Source organism: Tachypleus tridentatus, chromosome 8 (assembly GCF_004210375.1).
Source record: "Tachypleus tridentatus isolate NWPU-2018 chromosome 8, ASM421037v1, whole genome shotgun sequence".
Lineage (NCBI taxonomy): Eukaryota > Metazoa > Arthropoda > Merostomata > Xiphosura > Limulidae > Tachypleus > Tachypleus tridentatus.
The window spans coordinates 156,012,316-156,033,188 of NC_134832.1; the positions used below are offsets into that span (position 1 = coordinate 156,012,316).

Sequence of the window (20,873 nt, forward strand, 5' to 3'; positions counted from 1 at the left end):
AATATTTTTATTAAGTCCAAGCGATAAGAATGAACTTAATTACTAACAATGAAAAAGGGGAAGGCTAGGGTTTCTGAATTGGTATAGACTGGTAGTTGAATCTGAGAGTCCCGTGCTCGAGTCCCATCACCGAACGTGTTCACCACCCTTTCAGGATTGGGTGTGTTGGAATGTTACGGTCAATCCTGTTTTTTTCATTGGTAAAGAGCAGCCCAAGAGCTAGTGATGGGTGACATCAACTATCTGCTTTCATTCTAACTATAGCTTCTATATTAGGGACCGCTTACGCAGATATCCCTCGAATAGCTTTGTGTTATGTTTAATAAACAAATTGACATGATAACCTAGAATATTCATAACATTTTTATAAGTAGGTTATGTCTTCTGTGATTCAAGCCAGAATCATAAAGACAAATCTGATGACGAGTCAAAGTTGTGGTGTCACCTGTAGGTTAAAATGGAAATTATTCTTCACAAGATAACTTAATAACATTCATTTGAAAAAGAAAATTTGAATTAATGGACTATTTTATCGTTAATTGAGTGTTTTATTGTTTTTATTTCCACAAAAATACACACAGTTAACCAGTGTCTTTTTCATACCGACGTGTCCCTTAGCGGGCAAGCAGTAAGTTGATGGATTTACATTGCTAAAATTCAGGATTCCATTCATTGTGATGGGCAGAATGCAGATAGCGTGTTATTTTCCTTCATGCTAAAATATACAAACAAACTAAGAGGCAAACCCTCATTAGACCAGTAGCTTTCAGTTATTTGCTCCAGTAACTCAAAGAAGATAGTGTCTTTTATGAAAAAGGTCAAGTGAACAAACATTTTGCAGTCTAGTAATGTTTCGTTCGCTTCATACATGTTGTAGCACGTCTTCACAACACTAGAGGTTTGCGGGTGGTCACTAAACTATGAAATGACTGTGGAACGTTCTCAAACTCACAGAGTATTGTGGTAGGTCCTCAGACTCACAGAAGATTGTGACGGTACCTAAAAACTACAAAAATTGATTGTGGTGGATCCTTAGAATCCAAAATTGAAAGTCCCTTAACATCCCAGAGAACTTTCAAAATTCCATAAGAATGTTAGAATACAGTGTCAGGACCTTGAAATCACAAAATATTTTGTCAGGGCCTCAGAATTTTAGCAGATTATCTAGTTGTTGGATAAAAATGTTATGATAATTATTATAATTTTAATTGAAATATTGAATTAATTTGTGGCTAGTATTTTAATTAATAAAATATATTAAAATACTGAGTTAAGTTAACTTGTGGCTGGTATTTAATTAATAAAATATATTAAAATATAAAGTTAAGTTAATGGCTGGTATAATAATTAATAAAATATATTAAAAGATTGAGTTTAGTTAACTTGTGGATGGTATTTTAATTAATAAAATATATTAAAAGACTGAGTTAAGTTAACTTGTGGCTAGTATTTAATTAATAAAATATATTAAAACGATGTATTAATAAATTGAGTTAACTTGTGGCTAATATTTTAATTAATAAAATATATTAAAATATTGAGTTAAGTTAACTTGTGGCTGGTATTTTAATTAATAAAATATATTAAAAGATTGAGTTAACTTGTGGCTAGTATTTTAAATAATAAAATTGAGAAAGTTCTTATGTCGTAATTCAGAAAGGATGTTTCATTCAGAAGATAAAGTTTCTTAGAAACGTGCCACCTACGTCACAGAACCTCTGTAAGTTTCATTTCAGAAACTTGTAGATGTTGTTGTATTAGATGGTTGATTCGGATTTTGCGTGTAATGAACATTAAAACAAGAACAATTAGAGAGAATACATATCCCAGTCCCTCTGCTTCTACAGATATTATGTGTTTATATTGGACAACTTCAAATTGCACCTTTGAAAACTCAAGTCATTCTTTAGATTCACAGTGATCAACAGAACAGCTATGATAATTTTTTGTAGCATGATCAGGATTCTCAACTTAACCTGACTATAAAAATTGGCACAAGTTCGACAAGACGGGTTGAAATTTGTTCCTCACGCATTACTTGCAACAAACACCAGCTGTTTCTCCATAAAATTGTCATGATGAAAAAATGGATTCTTAACGGCAATCAACGACGATCCGGACATTGATTGGACTATGGAGAAACACCGAATGTCAAAATCAGCTCTTCACCTAAAGAAACTTATGGTCAGTGTTTGGTGGTCGTCAACAGTTGTGGTCCATTATTCATTCTTAAACATAAAAGAAACAATAACAGCAGAGAAATATTGATGTGGACTTCAAATCATACATTAAAAGTTGTCATGAAAACATCTAGCAATGCTTAATCACAATGGACCTATAATGCTTCATGACAATGTTCGACCTCATGTCTCATGTCCAAAAACTAAACGGATTTTAGTATGAAACTTTACTTAATCCACCATATTCACCAAATCTTTCACCTATATATTACCACCTTTTTAAATATCTGGGCATTTTTAAAGAAAAAAAAACATTTGTAAACTAAAGGTCAATTGAAAGTGCCTTCGAAGACTTCGTTGCATCATAGAACTTCCAAGTTTTTAAAGATAACATTTCTAAACTTACAATTTATTGGCAGAAGTGTATTGAGACTAAATGAGTTTATTTTGATTAACTAAACTAAACAACAAAGAGATGTGTTGTTTCACACTTTCCTTTAAAATTCTGCAACAGACTGATACTGTAGCATAGTACTTAACGGTTATTTTAAGCCTGTCTTTGAATAACGCTATAAATTAACATTTAATAATTTTTACTTCAGAATATAAATAGTATACTGTTAATTTTCTTTTTTAACAGATTTCTCGTCAATTGTTTCGAAAATTAGTCGATACACAGTACGCCCAGGTAATCTCTTTACGTCCAGGCGACACTTACGCTACCCAGAATCTAACGAGGACAGATCGATTAGGCCTAGTCATTACTGGAAAGTTGGTATAATTTTACTCATGTAACATCAAGTAGTTGAATACAAATAGCTTTATTTTTGACATAAAAGGTGATATTACACTGAGTATTTGAATAGATATATTTATAAAAACACAACAAACGAAAAATGAAATATCACTAAACATAAAACTTACACTTTTTCGAGGCTGGTAAGGACAAGTCGGTAAGTTAAAATAGAAATTACTGGTGGTAAGACTTGTGATTTACTGTTTATAAAGTACTTTAACATGTAATAGATTGAATCTCTTTAAAGAAGACCCGGCATGGCCAGGTGGTTAAGGCACTCGACTCGTAATACGAGGGTTGAGGGTTCTAATCCCAGTCACACGAAACATGCTTGTCCTTTGAGCGGTGGGGGCATTATAATGTGACGGTCAATTTCACTGTTTGTTGGTAAAAGAGTAGCCCAAGAGTTGGCGGTGGGTGGTGATGACTAACTGCCTTCCTCCCAGTCTTACATTACTAATTTAGAGATGACTAGTGCAGATAGCTCTCGTGTAGCTTTGCGCGAAATTGAAAACAAACCAGACTTTTAAAGAAAATAAAACCAAATATCATAAAGACTTGAAATAAATATAATAAATAATAATAATAATTAAATCATTTCGAAATAAAACACACACACCCAACAATATATATGTATACCAATAATGTCTGAGTTTCGCTTCTTGTCTTCTGAATAAGAAAATAGAGATCTTTAAGACATAATACTCTGTAATCAGATTTTAAAAGCCACAAGTATATTATTTATAAAGAATAAGTAGCTCTACACTTACTGATTACTTTACGTTTAATCTTACATACTGTGAGTAAGGTTACATCTTGTTAAGGTGCGAACACCTCTTGAGTTCCAGCTAAATCATGGTTATAACAGTTATCATCTTGTTAAGGTGCGAACACCTCTTGAGTTCCAGCTGAATCATGGTTATAACAGTTATCATACGACATCAGTGTCAGGTCTATTATACTTTTAACAATGTGTTCTTTATTTAGTCAGGGATTTTTACAAACTGAGCAGTTTATAATAATAGTTTTTCAACGATACAATGTTAGCCATATCGCTGATATCCAGAACCACTAGGCCGTCTTGGACACAACATGTGTATCGTCGGCTGTAATTATACACTCTTCTGTTTCTTAAATATATGCAAGGGATTAGATAAAGATCGCTGTGTTAAAAATATACTAGGCCTACTGTTACTGTCATATATTGTTTAACATAACACATCTCCGTATGGTCTCAGAATTCAGTTTGCTTACTTTGTTTAATGTTAAATGACAGATCCAACAATTATTTGTGAGATACCAAGTATTCTGAATATTTATTTGAAATATTAATACTCCGTTACAGAGTATTAACTGATATTCTAGGAAAACATTTATAGGTTTTAAGGATAACGTTTTATCTACAGTTCAATGTTCGTTTATTTGTTGTTATAAGTACAAAGCTACACAGTAGTGTAACTATGCTCTAGCCTACTCGAGAATCGAAGCACGGTTTCTAGCGTTGTAACTTCCACAGACCTGCCACTGTGCCTCTGGAAGGCATAGTGTAATAGGATAATATTAATGTCATACGTGTCAGACTTTTATTGTGATAATTTAAAGAAGATAATAATAAAATATTACCAAATATAACAGCAATGTATTAAATACATTTTAAACCTCCCTAGTCTTTATTGTCCGAAATAAGTATGTTGCAGTGGTTTTATATATATGTACGTATAACATTCTTTGTTGTATTGAAATATAAATGTCTCGCTAATCTTTCAATACTTTTTTGGTATTGAAAGTTAGGCATGTCTTTGCTGTAGGAACGAGTACTCACACTTCAGACCAGTTTTAAGTTTATATGGAATGGTTATTTCCTTAAGAATGACTTGAACGACGGAAATATTTTGTTTTCCTCACAAAAGTATATTTGATTTTCTTTGCTTTTCCACATAATTACCTATGGATATATTATTTATATTATTTAATGTATTACCTATGGATATATTATTTATATTATTTAATGTATTACCTATGGATATATTATTTATATTATTTAATGTATTACCTATGGATATATTATTTATATTATTTAATGTATTACCTATGGATATATTATTTATATTATTTAATGTATTACCTATGGATATATTATTTAATGTATTACCTATGGATATATTATTTATATTATTTAATGTATTACCTATGGATATATTATTTATATTATTTAATGTATTACCTATGGATATATTATTTATATTATTTAATGTATTACCTATGGATATATTATTTATATTATTTAATGTATTACCTATGGATATATTATTTATATTATTTAATGTATTACCTATGGATATATTATTTATATTATTTAATGTATTACCTATGGATATATTATTTATATTATTTAATGTATTACCTGTGGATATATTATTTATATTATTTAATGTATTACCTATGGATATATTATTTATATTATTAAATGTATTACCTGTCGATATATTATTTAATGTATTACCTATGGATATATTATTTATATTATTTAATGTATTACCTATGGATATATTATTTATATTATTAAATGTATTACCTGTCGATATATTATTTAATGTATTACCTATGGATATATTATTTATATTATTTAATGCATTACCTATGGATATATTATTTAATGTATTAACTATGGATATATTATTTATATTATTTAATGTATTACCTATGGATATATTATTTATATTATTTAATGTATTACCTATGGATATATTATTTAATGTATTACCTATGGATATATTGCAGGATGTGTGTTATGAAGGACAAATACCTTCTTCATTATATATACCCTCAACACTTTATGGATTCTCCCGAGTTTGAGTCCAGCAAAGCTGGCAAAGACGACAAGTTTAAGGTAAGAAACATCGGCTATAAATCATAATTTATTTGTGAATAAACGAATAGTACACGTAGTAAATCGCTAGTAACGTTCCTGTCTATACATCTCTTTGTCTTCATACTTGTACATATTTGAAATCGTCTATAAATTTTAACTTATAACACAAACTTCACGGTTCCCCGATGAGACAGCAGTAAGTTTAAGGATTTACAACGTTAAAATCTGGGTTCAATTCTCTGCAGTGAACAAAGCAGATAACCCAGCGTGGCTCTGTACGAAAATACAACATGCATCAGTTCTGGTTAATTTATAGTTTGTAAACTCAATCAGATAGAAACAATGTGATTTGAGCTGAGATAACAGAGGCCTGCGAATTTAAACTTTTTAGAAGTTCTTTTGGTTTTATTAACGGACTTTCTATAATTCACCTGCATAGATCTCGAAAATAAGATTATTTTCTTTCTATCATGTTAGGATTTTTAACATTTCGTGAAGGAACTCTTACATAAATCAAATTACTATTTGGTTTGTTACAATGCACATTTATTATTATGTTTGTTAACAGAAATACAAAAGCACTGAAGGAACATTGATATTAAACGAGTAGGTATCATCATTCCTCCTGAGTTTTGTGTGAAGTCAACGTCTTTTAGTCTCAATACTACGTGTTGCGGTCATTCTTTTATGTATTACGACGTTTTGTGAAAAATACGTAGACGGTTTAGAAAAGTGGATGTAATTTTGGGATTCGGCGTGGAGGAACTACCGTAAAACATGTTAAAACGTCAAAAGAATAAAACCATTGCAGGCCTGTATTACAGACGAAACTAACCTTAAATGTTAAAGACTAGTTGTATGTGATTTTCTTCGTAACAAAATAAATTATAATACAAATAATTTCAGTTAGTCAGAGGATAGTGACTGTTAACCTAACATATGGTAAATACTCCTACACCCACGTGTAATCTTGGTGTGGTTGACTGTTAACCTAACATATGGTAAATACTCCTACACCCACGTGTAATCTTGGTGTGGTTGACTGTTAACCTAACATATGTTAAACACTCCTACACCCACGTGTAATCTTGGTGTGGTTGACTGTTAACCTAACATATGTTAAACACTCCTACACCCACGTGTAATCTTGGTCTGTTTCTCACAGGTTTCTGTTGTTGCGGTAGATCCAACTCGGTACATTGTGTGGCGCAGACAGGACTTAGACCTGTTGTTTGTCAAGGAGACTCACTTGAGCACTGTTTTCTCATTACTTCTTGCTAGAGATATAGCATACAAGTTGTACGCAATGAACGAAAGGGTAAGACTTGAAATTCAGTCTAAATGTCCCATAACTGTAGACTGTTTATTAACATCTGTGTTCTGATATTAGCTAGGGAATATAGACGCCAACATTTCTATTATGATGTTTCAAATATAAAAGTAATATGCGTTAAATGAAGTTAGACGAGATAAAATACATCCAAAACTGATAACCTATGGAAAGTCTTTCATATTAAACCTAGGTTGAAATTAGGTACAAATATATTCGTGAATTTGAAATTAATTCTGTATGTCTAACGTTTAAAACCTTGAACTTCCACTAAACAGCACGAGAAAGAATCTAGAACATTCAGAATTAAAATAAAATTTAAAGTTACCGTGAAAATCAGAACCACAATAAAAATATTTATATTTTATTAGGTGAATAAATACAAGATAAAATATCCATGAGACGACACGAAACTTATCCAAATATCTGAGACTGTCTTTTTTAAAAATTCTGCTTTCTGTAATTTTGTGGCTATAGTTTGATATAAATCGATACGGGTGATTATATAAATTTTCGTATGAAACACAGTACGTGACTGGTAAATGTAATATTACGTGATCAATAACGTATACATACTAGATTTTTTCATGATGTTCATGAAGTTAAAGAAATCAATTTAACACAAAAATACAATACGTGTCACCAGAGTGCTTTCGTTTTTCTTCAGGTCAAACTTGGAGTGGTGGTGAAGGGAAACTGTCCACCTGTCGAAAGCGCTCGGATTACATTGTACTGTGTTTTTGTGATAAATTGATTAATATTTATCAAATATACTTTATTAATGTATTTACTTCAGCTTCCCTTGAGATTATGGAAGCTGTTTTGAAAGTCCATTTAACATGAGTGATAAAACGATTGTACATTTATTGTTGTTGTAATGTTTTCTGTTGTTGAGTGGGTTCTTTTGGCTCATTTTACAAAAATAAAGCTGAGTCCAGTTCACACATAACGACATAGAAGTAATATATTTCTTCAATAACATTTGCTACAGGGTATATTTATTTCGACACAAGTTGTACTTCAATTGGTGTTTCATTCATACATGTAGTTCGTGTACTTCACTTAATGGTTTATCATAAATGAAGCTTATGTACCTCATTATATATGACCATTTATATATTATGTATTAATGACCAGTTTCGATGTAATATCTCTATTTACAGAAGTCCCAACCACTGAAGCCTGCAAGATAGCCTTAGAACTCTATATCCGAGACCCTATCCTATCAATAGACATTCACAGTAACCAATTAACAACCCTCATAGAAATCGCCATGATGAAGACAAACTTCATGTTTAACAACCACAACTATATACAAACAAATGGCCTAAGCATGGGCAATCCAGTATCGCCAGTTCTAGCCAATATTTTTATGACACAAGTTGATGACACAAGTTGAAACACAAGCAATTAAACACACTGAAAAGCCGAAGCATTACATCCACCACATACGGATTTACCGGTACAGATACGGTAACAATGTGGAGCGATTTCCGCAGATTATTTAAATATCCCTGAAGTCCAGACTGCCGCGTACGAGGCTCTGTTCGATTTCAAAAATGGCGCTCCACTGTGCGAGGTCTGCGGACAGACGTCAGAAAACAAAATGTACTTTATTTAGAAGTTACAGGTCTGGGACCCCTTCAAAGTACTCTCCTCCCCAACGCACACACTTATGCCAACGGTGTTTCCACTTGTTGAAACAGTCCTGGTACGCTTCTTTTGTAATGTCCTCCAGCTCCTTCGTCGCATTTGCTTTAATCTCGGGAATCGTCTCAAATCTTCTTCCTTTCAAGGGTCTTTTGAGTTTGGGGAACAAGGAAAAATCGCAAGGAGCAAGGTCAGGTGAGTAGCGGGGTGGGGAAGAACAGTGCTCGAGTGTTTGGCCAAAAACTCACGAGTTCTGAGGGCTGAATTTCGCAGCAACGCGGTGCATCTTCAATTTTTCGGTCAAAATCTCGTAACAAGATCCAACTGATATCCCACACTCTTCATCAAGCTCCCTGAGTGTCAGACGTCGATTTGCCCGCACCAGGGTGTTGATTTTGTCGACGTGTGGGTCGTCGGATGACGTGGAAGGACGTCCAGGACGCTCATCATCTTCAATGGACTGTCGACCGTCCTTAAAACGTTCATGCCACTTGAAACATGCCGTACGATTCATAGCAACATCACCGTAAGCCGTGTTAAGCATAGCAAAAGTTTCAGTCGCAGATGTTCCAAGTTTAACACAAAATTTCACAGCAAGTCGTTGCTCCTTCTGGTCATTCATTCTGAAATCCGCCAAACGAAAAAATCGCACTTCACTTAAAACCACGTAGCTAATACACAAATAAAGATATCTGCAATCGGGAAATGGCGTCGTAATCAGCTGATCTGTGCGAACCTAGCGACATCAAGCTGATTCTCCTGGAACCAACTGGAGCCGCGCAATTCAAACAGTCCGCGTATTTTTTGAACAGCCCTCGTATGTAGATTACACGATTGCGGGATTCAGATCTACAGAACACACAATTTTTTCAATCACATTAACTCTATACATTCCAACATTAACTTCACATGTGAACAGGAAGGAAGCAATCAAATATCATTTCTTAACCTCAAAATTACAAGAACCGACACACAATTCAAAACAAAAATCCACTGAAAAACACCAAACTGGACTATACATTCCTTGGGACTCAGCACATGAAACAAAACAAAAACTCAACATACTAAGAAACCAAATGAACACAGCTATAAAACTATGCTCACCTGATAAAATTAACGATAAATTTGACAAAATGAAACAATATTTCATCAACATCAATAAGTTTCCTCCACAAACCGTAGAAAACATTATACGTACACACATAGACAGAAAGCAAAATCAATCAACAAAAGTAAATATATCTCACGAATAAAAAAATCACGAAACCATATACTGCTGTATACCATATATTCCTGACATCAGCAGAAAAATAACCAACATTTGGCAAAAACTAGTAACAAAATATGACATTCCAGTTAATACCAAATTTATTCAAAAACCAGGCACAAAACTGAGGTCTATACTATGTAAAAACTACACTGACAAACACCACACCAACATTATTTATAAAATACAATGTGATAACTGCCACAACTTCTATATTGGAGAAACAAGTAGAAAAATGAAAACCAGATTCAAAGAACACAAAAAGTCACCTTCACACGTTTTCGAACACTACAAGTCAAATAAACACAACATAACCATAGAAAACACCCAAATAATAAATAAACAAACAAACATAAACAAACGCAAAATTAAAGAAGCCTTACTTATACAACAACTTAAGCCCAAAATAAACCAATAGAAAGGAACACCTTTATATCTATATTAATAAATATGTCCAACATCTAAGCACGCCCTCTACATTCCTACACTCAATTACACAACCGCCTTCAAACATGTGGTCAGCTATCGGTCAGTTACCTCTTTTTTTCTTTGTGAACCTGATGATGGCCGAAGAAGGTCGAAACGTTGTTCGATCCTCTACTAGTGCTTTCTCTACTAATACCAGCCGTTTTTAAATATATAATTTTCTTTACAAGTTGGTTTTCTCGTCTTCACGGATTATGTACTTCATGTTTTATTCATGTATATGTAGTTCATATACTTTACTTCATGTTTTATTCATGCATGTAGTTCATATACTTTACTTCATGTTTTATTCATGTAAGTAGTTCGTGCACTTCTCTTTATGTTTTATTTATGCGTGTGGTTCGTGTACTTCACTTGATTTATCACAGATGAAGCTCATGTACTTCATTTCAGTAGTGGATAACACATAAAACTATAGTTCTGTGTTCAGTAAGTTGGCCCTGGAATAATGCACATACCAATTTCATTTCAGAGTTGTTTGAGGTATCTCGAAGTTGAATGAGTACGTCATAAAAGCAACCCGTGTACACGTGATTTGCGTCGCTTTTCCAGAAAACGTTCTGGATTACGTTGATACAGCGGAAGTCACGCGGCCGTTATTTTCAACCGACTTTGTGACGCGGACCATTTTATTATAAGATCACGTGCGGCTGTGGTACAACTTCCATGATGACGAGAAACCCACTTAAAGTAAAAATATATCTCAGGAGGGCAGTTTGTTTGTTTGTTTGTTTGTTTGGAAATTTCGCACAAAGCTACTCGAGGGCTATCTGTGCTAGCCGTCCCTAATTTAGCAGTGTAAGACTAGAGGGAAGGCAGCTAGTCATCACCACCCACCGCCAACTCTTGGGCTACTCTTTACCAACGAATAGTGGGATTGACCGTCACATTATACACCCCCACGGCTGGGAGGGCGAGCATGTTTAGCGCGACGCGGGCGCAGGAGGGCAGATATAGATATTAACACTTTTGTTAATGAAACGTAGAATAACGTTTCGATCTTCTTAGGTTTATGCCGTTTCACAGACGATAGAGAATCGATAAAGGCTCAGTAAGTTATTGTCCAGGTTTCGGACTGTTTTTATTTCAAACCACATATTCGCCCTTTCAGTCATGGGGGCGTTATAATGTGACGTTTAATTCCACTATTTGTTGGTAAAAGAGTAACCCAAGAGTTGGTGATGGGTGGTGATGGCTAGCTGCCTTCCATCTAGTCTTATACACTGCTAAATTAGGGACGGCCAGCGCAATAGCCCTCGTGTAGATTTGAGCGAAATTAACAAAAACTATACACAATGTTCTTAACTGTTTACTCAAAAATATATTTTCTTAAAAGAAAAAAGTCTTAAGAAATGCCTTTTTTTTTCAGAGTACGAAATATATAGATTTGAGAAATGAAGATTTTGATTTACTATACGCTACTTTTATACATCCAAGTGTGTTTTATCCAAAAGTTCCAAAATTGGCGAATTGTCCACTGTTCACGACGTGGAATTCAATCCTGGATGTTAACGTTTAAACTTCGTAAATTAGCCACTGACCTACATACAACTAATAAAAGCATGTCGGAACTCGAGTTAAGGGCAGTCCCCATTGTAGTTAGACTGACTATGTTTTATCAGTAAGAAGCAATAATAAAATTATTTTTTTATATTTAATGCTAACTTCTGTCAGATATGTTTATCTCAAGATATAAACAATGAATAAGAACTACTGGTATAAGAGTTTTTACCTAAGGTTTTAAAGTGTAAGTTAAATACTAAAAATAATGAAGGTATGTACATTTTGATAAATATTTTAATATATAAATAACGTAACAAAATAGACTTACAGTCTATATGTTAGAATCAAGGCCCTTTCAGACTCTATATTAGATTGGAATTTACGTAGCGTAACCAAATCAAATTAAATCCCTTTCAGACTCTATATTAGTTTGGAACTTCTGTAGCGTAACCAGATCAAATTAAATCCCTTTCAGACTCTTTATTAGTTTGGAACTTATGTAGCGTAACCAAATCAAATTAAATCCCTTTCAGACTCTATATTAGTTTGGAACTTATGTAGCGTAACCAAATCAAATTAAATCCCTTTCAGACTCTATATTAGTTTGGAATTTATGTAGCGTAACCAGATCAAATTAAATCCCTTTCAGACTCTATATTAGTTTGGAACTTATGTAGCGTAATTAGATTAAATTAAATCCCTTTCAGACTCTATATTAGTTTGGAACTTATGTGGCGTAACCAGATCAAATTAAATCCCTTTCAGACTCTATATTAGTTTGGAACTTATGTAGCGTATCCAGATGAAATTAACTCCCTTGCAGACTCTATGATATAATTTAGGCCCATGTAGACTGTATAATAGAATCTAGACCCTTGCAGATGCTGTGTTATCCTGACATTTACGTAACGTAATCAGATAGATTTAATTCCCTTGCAGGTTTTATAATAGTTTCTAGGCTTTTGTATAGTTTATGTTAGAAGCTAGGTCCTTCATACTATTATAATAGAATGAAGGTTTGTACAGACTGTGTAACAGAACATTGGCGTTAGCAAATACATTCTTTGGTCCTTGTACATTCTATAATATAATCAAGGCTTTTGCAGAATTTATAATAAAATCTAGACACTAGTTGACTCTTTAATAGAGTCTAATTTGCAGTAAATATTCATTGAGTTATGTTTTTGTTTTTGTGTGAAATTTATGTTTTGTTGGTTTTGTTCTTTGTACACAGTGATATTGTGTGCAACTGATGCATGGTTCATTTTATGCACTAATAAAATATCTACTTATGTTTTGAATTTGAAAAAATCATATTTTATTTTTCCAATTACGAAAGGTTCAGTGAATGCAAGTACGAAACTTCCGGAGTTCAATACCTCCAACAAGGTTAAGAAACACTGGTTTAGATACAGCTATACTCAGTATAAATCTCTGTTGTTAACCACATAGCTACACAGCGGGCTGTCTGTGCTGTGCCCTTACTGCTGAGCCTAGAGAAGAAACACAAATCAATCCATTTATTGGTATATGTATAAATAAGTGTTATCCATGTAACCAGTTTCACATGTATATGTATAAATAAGTGTCATCCATGTAACCAGTTTCACATGTATAAGTTTTAACTCTTCTCATGCAGAATTTGGAGCAATGTTAATAAACTTATTTTAAAAAGCATTAAATATATTCAAAATAACTTGCCACTAAATAATTACTTTACAGGAGGCTGCATTCTTATAAAAGTAAATTAAGATACGTAAGTATTAAAATCATAATGACAAATAGAAGCTAAATTCATCCCATGGGAGCTGGTGCAGAAATCCATATTCCTACAGCAGGTTAGCTCCCAACTCATCATTAGTATCAATTTTCCAGCTGGGTGATGATGACTAGCTGCCTTCCCTCTAGTCTTACACTGCTAAATTAGGGACGGCTAGCGAAGATAGCCCTCGAGTAGCTTTGTGAGAAATTCAAAAACAAACAAACATAAACTTCTATCGCTTTAATTTAGTGTTTGCTTCCCATGGTGAAGAGGGTGCCGGTAAGGTATTTTGTAGCTTTGTATTAAGTAAGAATATAACACCATTAATGTTTTAAAATAACTTCACTCTCACAAGTCTCAAGCCTTCCCCTTATTTTAATTATTAATACCTCTTCCATATTGGTAATATAAATATAACTGTGTAATAAAATCGAATTAAGAAACAATAGCTACTACATGGCAGTCTCTTACAGGACAACAATCAGAGAACAAACTTATATATACACGTCATATTCACGTTTCATGTTTGTGTCTGTATCGAGAAACTACGGTACTTATACATTAGAATACATCTTTACTAAAATATAAAATATTATGATAATTGCTAGTACTATGAAAAATATGTTTTGCTCCACCAATAAATAAGGATGACATATTTATTTGAAAGAATATAGTATTATGTGTTCATATGAATCATGATGCAGGTGGGAAAAGCTCTCAAAGAAGTTGGCTTAGAAATCTCTCTTTGACTTAACACTTGTTGACTGACAAACCTCTCTTTGACTTTCCACCTATTGACTAATAAACCTCTCTTTGACTTAACACCTGTTGACTGACAAACTTCTCTTTGACCTAATACTTGTTGACTGACAAACCTCTCTTTGACTTAACACCTGTTGACTGACAAACTTCTCTTTGACCTAATACTTGTTGACAGACAAACCTCTCTTTGACTTTCCACCTATTGACTAATAAACCTCTCTTTGACTTAACACCTGTTGACTGACAAACCTCGCTTTGACCTAATACTTGTTGACAGACAAACCTCTCTTTGAATTTCCACCTATTGACTAATAAACCTCTCTTTGACTTGCCAGTTGTTGACTGACAAACCTCTCTTTGACTTACCAGCTGTTGACTGACAAACCTCTCTTTGACTTAACACCTGTTGACTGACAAACCTCTCTCTGACCTAATACTTGTTGACAGACAAACCTCTTTTGATTTACTTCCTGTTGGCTGACAAACCTGCCTTTAGAATTATTTACTCCATTGTAGACTGTGCTTCTGTTAACCATGATTATGAACATTTGTGTCCAACACCACAGGCGATGAAACATCACAAGAAAAGTAACTTCAGCCACCTTTCACGTGAAAACAGTTGTTGATTTTGGTATAGGGCCAGATAGAGCCTTCAAAGTAGTGTTTGTTATTTACTTAGCTTTGTCACAATGAGTTTCTGGAGTCGGGAGCTTTTCATTAATAGCATATCTGATGAAGGTATTGTTCCAGTTGGATTAGGGCGTCACTTCAGAGATTGTGGCTCTCTTGAAGGATATACTGAGTATAAAGTATTAGTTTTTGTAATACGTTGTTCACCTTAAAAGTGTAAACTACATTATGTAGATTATATGTTGCTTTTCTCACGTGATGATTACGTGTTGTATTGTCTAAGTTCTATGTTTCTGTTTCATTACTCACTTAACAGTCCTATTACGTAGTTTTATTTTGTTTAATACTTACATTATACAGTTAAGTTTCTTTGTTCATCTGGTAATTGTCAATTATGTTACTGTTATTTTTTATTTCGTTTACTTTTTTCACCATATGATGATTTTAATGGCATTATGTAAGTTTTATCTTCTCTCTTCCCTTGTTCTTTTGGTAATTAAAAGTTATATTATTTTTTTATGTTCTCTTCACTACCTGGTAATTATAATTACATAATGAAGTTTTATCTTCTCTCTTCCCTTGTTCTTTTGGAAATTAAAAGTTCTATTATTTTTTATGTTTTCTTCATCACTTGATAATTATAATTACATAATGAAGTTTTATCTACTCTCTTCCCTTGTTCTTTTAGTAATTAAAAGTTCTATTATTTTTTATGTTCTCTTTACCACTTGATAATTATAATTACATAACGAAGTTTTATCTTCCCTCTTCCCTGATTTACCTGGTAGTTACTTATGTGTTGTGTTATTTAATGCACATGATGTTTCATACAGGACTTTCCTTTTCTATATTATATGATATTTGTCAGTTGTTTTGTTGACCGAATCATTTGGTACAGATGTATAAATCATTCAGGAAAAAAACATGAGTTAGTTTTTATCCGTCCATCATTGTTCTACACGTATCTTACCGTAGTGGTTTGTCTTTACTGATATGTGTAATACTAGTGACAATAAATTTCAATCAGATAATTTAATAGATTCGAAGAGTGAAATCTCATAAACTGAAATATTGTTCAGTTTACAACTGTATAAACTACCGTTAACAACTAGGGTAGCCAACTTACAAAACCGTGTATTCTGATTTTATGAGTAAGAAAGGTGTAATGATGACTTGGTTTATTTCACAGCTCGTCACTCAGGAAGGTTCTAAAGTGGATATTCGATTTCCTACCTTCAACACTCCAGTTACCTCTCGCGCTGTTTCTAGAGCTTGTAACTCGCTGAGACGAAACCCGAATAATCACAAAAGTGTCTTTAATTGTCCTGAGCCACCAAACAGAAAGGTTAGAATAAAATATGCATCTCATAAAGGTAAGATACTTAGGGAATTTCTGTTTATTGTTAATATTTATTGTACGTTTAAACTTCTTAAGAATTTGTTTCACAAACTACATTTTTCTCAGTCAAAATCGATATATTTAGTTACACACAATAACAATGGTAATTAATAAAACTTATTACTTTTGATCTTATTGGTAAGTCTCCCTTGTCGTTTTCCACCAATCGTATTTAATTTACACTTATTACGTTGAATCTATCTTTCGATTCTGGGACTTGTTAGTGGTCCGACATCACATGAGAGAACGTCTGGAAAGAAGATTAACCTACAATCTGGAGACCTTAAAATTATCTGGCTTAAATAAACACTTTTTTTTCCTGTATATTTCTATTTTTCCATTTCTTGTTTAAATTTTAATTCCCACCGACTAATCCTTTCATGACTTGTAACTTTTATGCAGTAGATGTAATGTCACCTAGAATGTTCGTGCTGAACGTTCCATACAGTACGCACATAATTTCTTTGAATTCTGCACATGCACCTTTGTTATAAAATGTGCGATCTGACAAATTCGACACGTCATCCTTCTTTAAATAAATTAGCGATTGTTAGATATTTTTGTTATTTTTATCACTTGTGCAGTTTTAACTACATTTGCTTAGTTTTCTTGGTAGTAATTTTCAATCCTGTTGTCATCTTAAGCGTTATATAGATTTTTTTCTCTGATGTCTGTAACTTTGTTCCTTTATTAGATATAATAGTGATACATTGTGCTGGTTACTATCATGAAAAACTACCTAACTTAATCAAGATGAAGTAATTCTGTTTCAAAGATATTGTTCCTCATTCCAAGAGCATTTTTGTTAAGTTCAGTAGTTACGATAACTGACGGTTAATGAGAGTTAGTTAACACTTTTCACACGTATTTAGAGATGTGACTATAATGTATTTACAAATTTTTAAATATTTTAATATATTTTATTTCTTTTCATCATAGATAAAAGATCTCATGGACCCATGAAGACTGTGACATAACTGATCAGTCTCTTTCTTGTAGTCTGTGATGCACCTAATGCCTCGACACACACTATGCAAATTGGATGTACATCGAACTATAAGTTATGGGTTGCGTTACATCGAGTACTTTGTGTTTGGTTTATTTAAAGAAAACGCATTATTCACAAACAATAAGTTTTCAAATGATATGCACTAGAAGTACATAGAGAAGTTATCGCTTAATATTTACTACACCACACTTTTATGATTTACAATTTTATCTAAAATAAGAATAGTCTTCTACGAGGTTGAGTACGTTATATTAAATCTATTTTGGAGCCTCACTACGCCATCACAGTCCATTTCACTTCATCCTGTTATACTCTATTAGACGATTGCGCATCTTGACAATAGTTCTCCAATGTAGCTTCCATTGCACAAGGCTCATCAGTCATCCATAACTTTTCACTCTTTATAATTTATCTAGTGTAGAGTTTATTTTGTTTGTTGTTACGAATGGGTAATCTGTGCTCTGTCTACGAAGGCTATCTGTGAGCCGTCCCTAATTTAGCAATGAAAGACTAGAGGGAAGGCAGCTAGTCATAATCACCCACCGCCAACTCTTTTACCAACGAATAGTGAGAATTATATGCTCATTATTTGGTCTGACGGGGATACGAACCCGAGACACTCAGATTACGAGTCGAGCGCCCTAACCACCTGACCATGCTACGCCCTTATGCTTTCATTCACTGTGTGCTTGACGTGGCGATGTTGTACACATATGTAACGGAAACAACGTGTTTAGGTATTTAAACTGTTGGTCACGTGAATCTATACAGAGGTTAGAAGCCTTATATTAAGGCTGTTTTGGTGTCCCATCACGTTGTTACAATCCATGTCACCACGTCTGATCTTGCTACACCTGGTGACCGTATATCTTCGCTGTAACGCAAAGATGTATTTTGTAATACATAAAACACTGTTGTAATGACACAAAGATGTATTTTGTAATACATAAAAATTGTTGTAATAACACAAAGATGTATTTTGTAAAACAAAACACTGTTGTAAGGCTTTGCTGATAAAAGTATTCCCAACCTGCCTGCCTGCTTTCCATAATACATCGAGAGGACGAAGACTACGGTTTTTCAACACCCATTTCAATAGTTGATAACAGAAAACCATAGTTTTGTGTTGACCCTGGAATTGTACAACAAACAATTTCATTTCAGAGCTGTTTGAGGTATCTAGAGGTTGAATGAATACATCATGGAAGCAACCCGTGTACACGTGATTTGCGTCGCTTTTCCAGTCGGAGAACTTTATGGATTACGTAGCACAGCATAAGTCACGTGGCCGTCACTTTAAATCGACCTTGTGTTCGTGGATTATCATCTTAGAAGATTACTTGCGACTGTGGTATAAGGTCTATTTCTGGATGGTTCTAGTGTTTTAAGTTGATTTATATTGAGTTGTTTTCCAATGCTATTGATTACAAGACATGTGCTCCAATTGGTATGTATAAATCATTGACCAAAACACACCTTATTTACCTATGTGGATGATTTCTGTTGTAGAGAGCTGTTAATTACTAATTCCACAACCTACGAAACGTCACGCAATATTCAAATATCGTTTTCATACCTTCCGTTCCACCATGACTTTATATCGGCTGGGCTTATTACGTGACCTGCTAATCTGCATATTCAGAATAGTTTTGTAATAACGTAATCAACCCTCCTTACACCCTGTTTTACGATGAATCGTAATAATACGACTATAACTTTCTTAAAAGCGTTCTGTAGAATAATAATTTATAATTTTCAATAATTTCAATTAACATTTATTTGGAACAGTAAACTGTTTCTGCTTATGTAAGTGGTGTTGGTTGGCTGTTAGATAATAAATTATGAATTATTTCTATTTATTTATGGACATTTTTCACAACAATAAAAACGTTCAAATCTTATGATGCTATAAGTGCTTTATAATTCCAGTTATTTTTAATAATTGTAATAATCCTTAAAATGTAGTTTTATCTTACAGACAGAATGTAACAACTGCTACAAGAAAGGCCACAATTTCAAGATTTAAATAGATTTCAACAAATTCTACGTTTTATGACAGAAGTTTAACCGAGTGTAATCCAACATGCGGGATAGAGATCTTTTATTGTGTTAATTGTTGATGGAATCGTGTTTTTTTTTCCTGCTAATCTACAACACAACCCTTTAGTTGTCTTTAACATTTTACTATGTTTAATAGAACCCTCTAACAGGTGAAATCAAAACTTAAGTAAAAATAAGAAGATAATTGAAACCTCTCAGCTCTGCACTAGAAGAGTACTAATGTGACAAATAACTAATTGTTTTAGACTGAAAAAATATATTAATATCTAAGTAAGCCTGAAAGTCTGTTTGAGAAGGTGTACATGTTTTTGGTGCTGAGTTGTAAAAGTAGTAAAAATAATATTTCAAACAAAAACAGCTGTGTTTAATAAGTTGTTTGTGGTAGCCAATCCAAATAAGGAATTCGAATTGTTATAAACACCTTCTATTGTTTCTTGTTTCTTTTAAATTTTCGGGCAAAGGTACACAAGTGATATCTGTGCTAGCTGTCTCTAATTTGATATATTAACTAACGACGAATAGTGGGATTGAGCGTCACCTATATAACGCCCCCACGGCTGAAAGAAAGGGCATGTTTGGTGTGACGGGGGTTCAATCCCGCGATCTCTCTCCCCATCAGATAACACTGCACAACAATTTTTTTGAAAAGTTTTGCTTCCTGAATGTTTTTTGCTGATTGTGACAGGTACCTGGTGGGTATGCACAATTATAGTTTTGGTTTTGATTCATCACGTAAGAACTCTGAGAAATAGACAGTTAACTATTTACCGGCAATAACGTATTTAATTGCGTTTATGTTTCTAATACGCTATTAAGTTCAACATAATTAAAAGTGTTTTGCTCCTGATTTTTGTTTGTATTCAATGTCCGGTGCATAACGTTGCAGTGTCCAACAGTAGTCAGCAAGCATTGACGGATTCCAGTTGCCCTGATATCGTTTTTCCATTGTAGCAATGTCCTGGTGAAACCTTTCATCATGTTCGTCACCGACAGCACCGAGATTTGCGGGTAAGAAGTCCAATGTAATGTAGGGCTCTGTAATTGCCAAGAAAATTGTCAACAACGTCTGTGAAGACTTTCCAGGCAATCTTTTCCGGCCCAACTAACAGATCTTCGAACCGCTTGTCACTCATAACATGTCTGATCTGAGAGCCAACAAAATGCCC

At 33.5% G+C, this 20,873-nt stretch overlaps 1 protein-coding gene across 7 annotated transcripts in view; it reads left to right on the forward strand.

The window, feature by feature from the left end:
- Positions 1-19,546, forward strand: part of LOC143223793 (popeye domain-containing protein 3-like) — a 64,103-nt gene extending 44,557 nt beyond the window's left edge. For 3 of the 7 annotated variants that reach the window (XM_076452222.1, XM_076452224.1, XM_076452228.1), the window contains 5 exons: positions 2,821-2,951; positions 5,758-5,866; positions 7,014-7,166; positions 16,428-16,611; positions 17,577-19,546. In XM_076452222.1, the coding sequence (XP_076308337.1) occupies positions 2,821-2,951; positions 5,758-5,866; positions 7,014-7,166; positions 16,428-16,611; positions 17,577-17,614 (615 nt within the window). In that variant the 3' untranslated portion in view covers positions 17,615-19,546. Of the gene's footprint in view, positions 1-2,820; positions 2,952-5,757; positions 5,867-7,013; positions 7,167-8,341; positions 8,419-13,423; positions 13,566-16,427; positions 16,612-17,576 lie in introns of those variants that run through there. The other 4 variants (XM_076452225.1, XM_076452226.1, XM_076452227.1 and 1 more) reach the window with 4 other exon arrangements.
- The last annotated feature ends 1,327 nt before the right edge of the window (positions 19,547-20,873 follow it).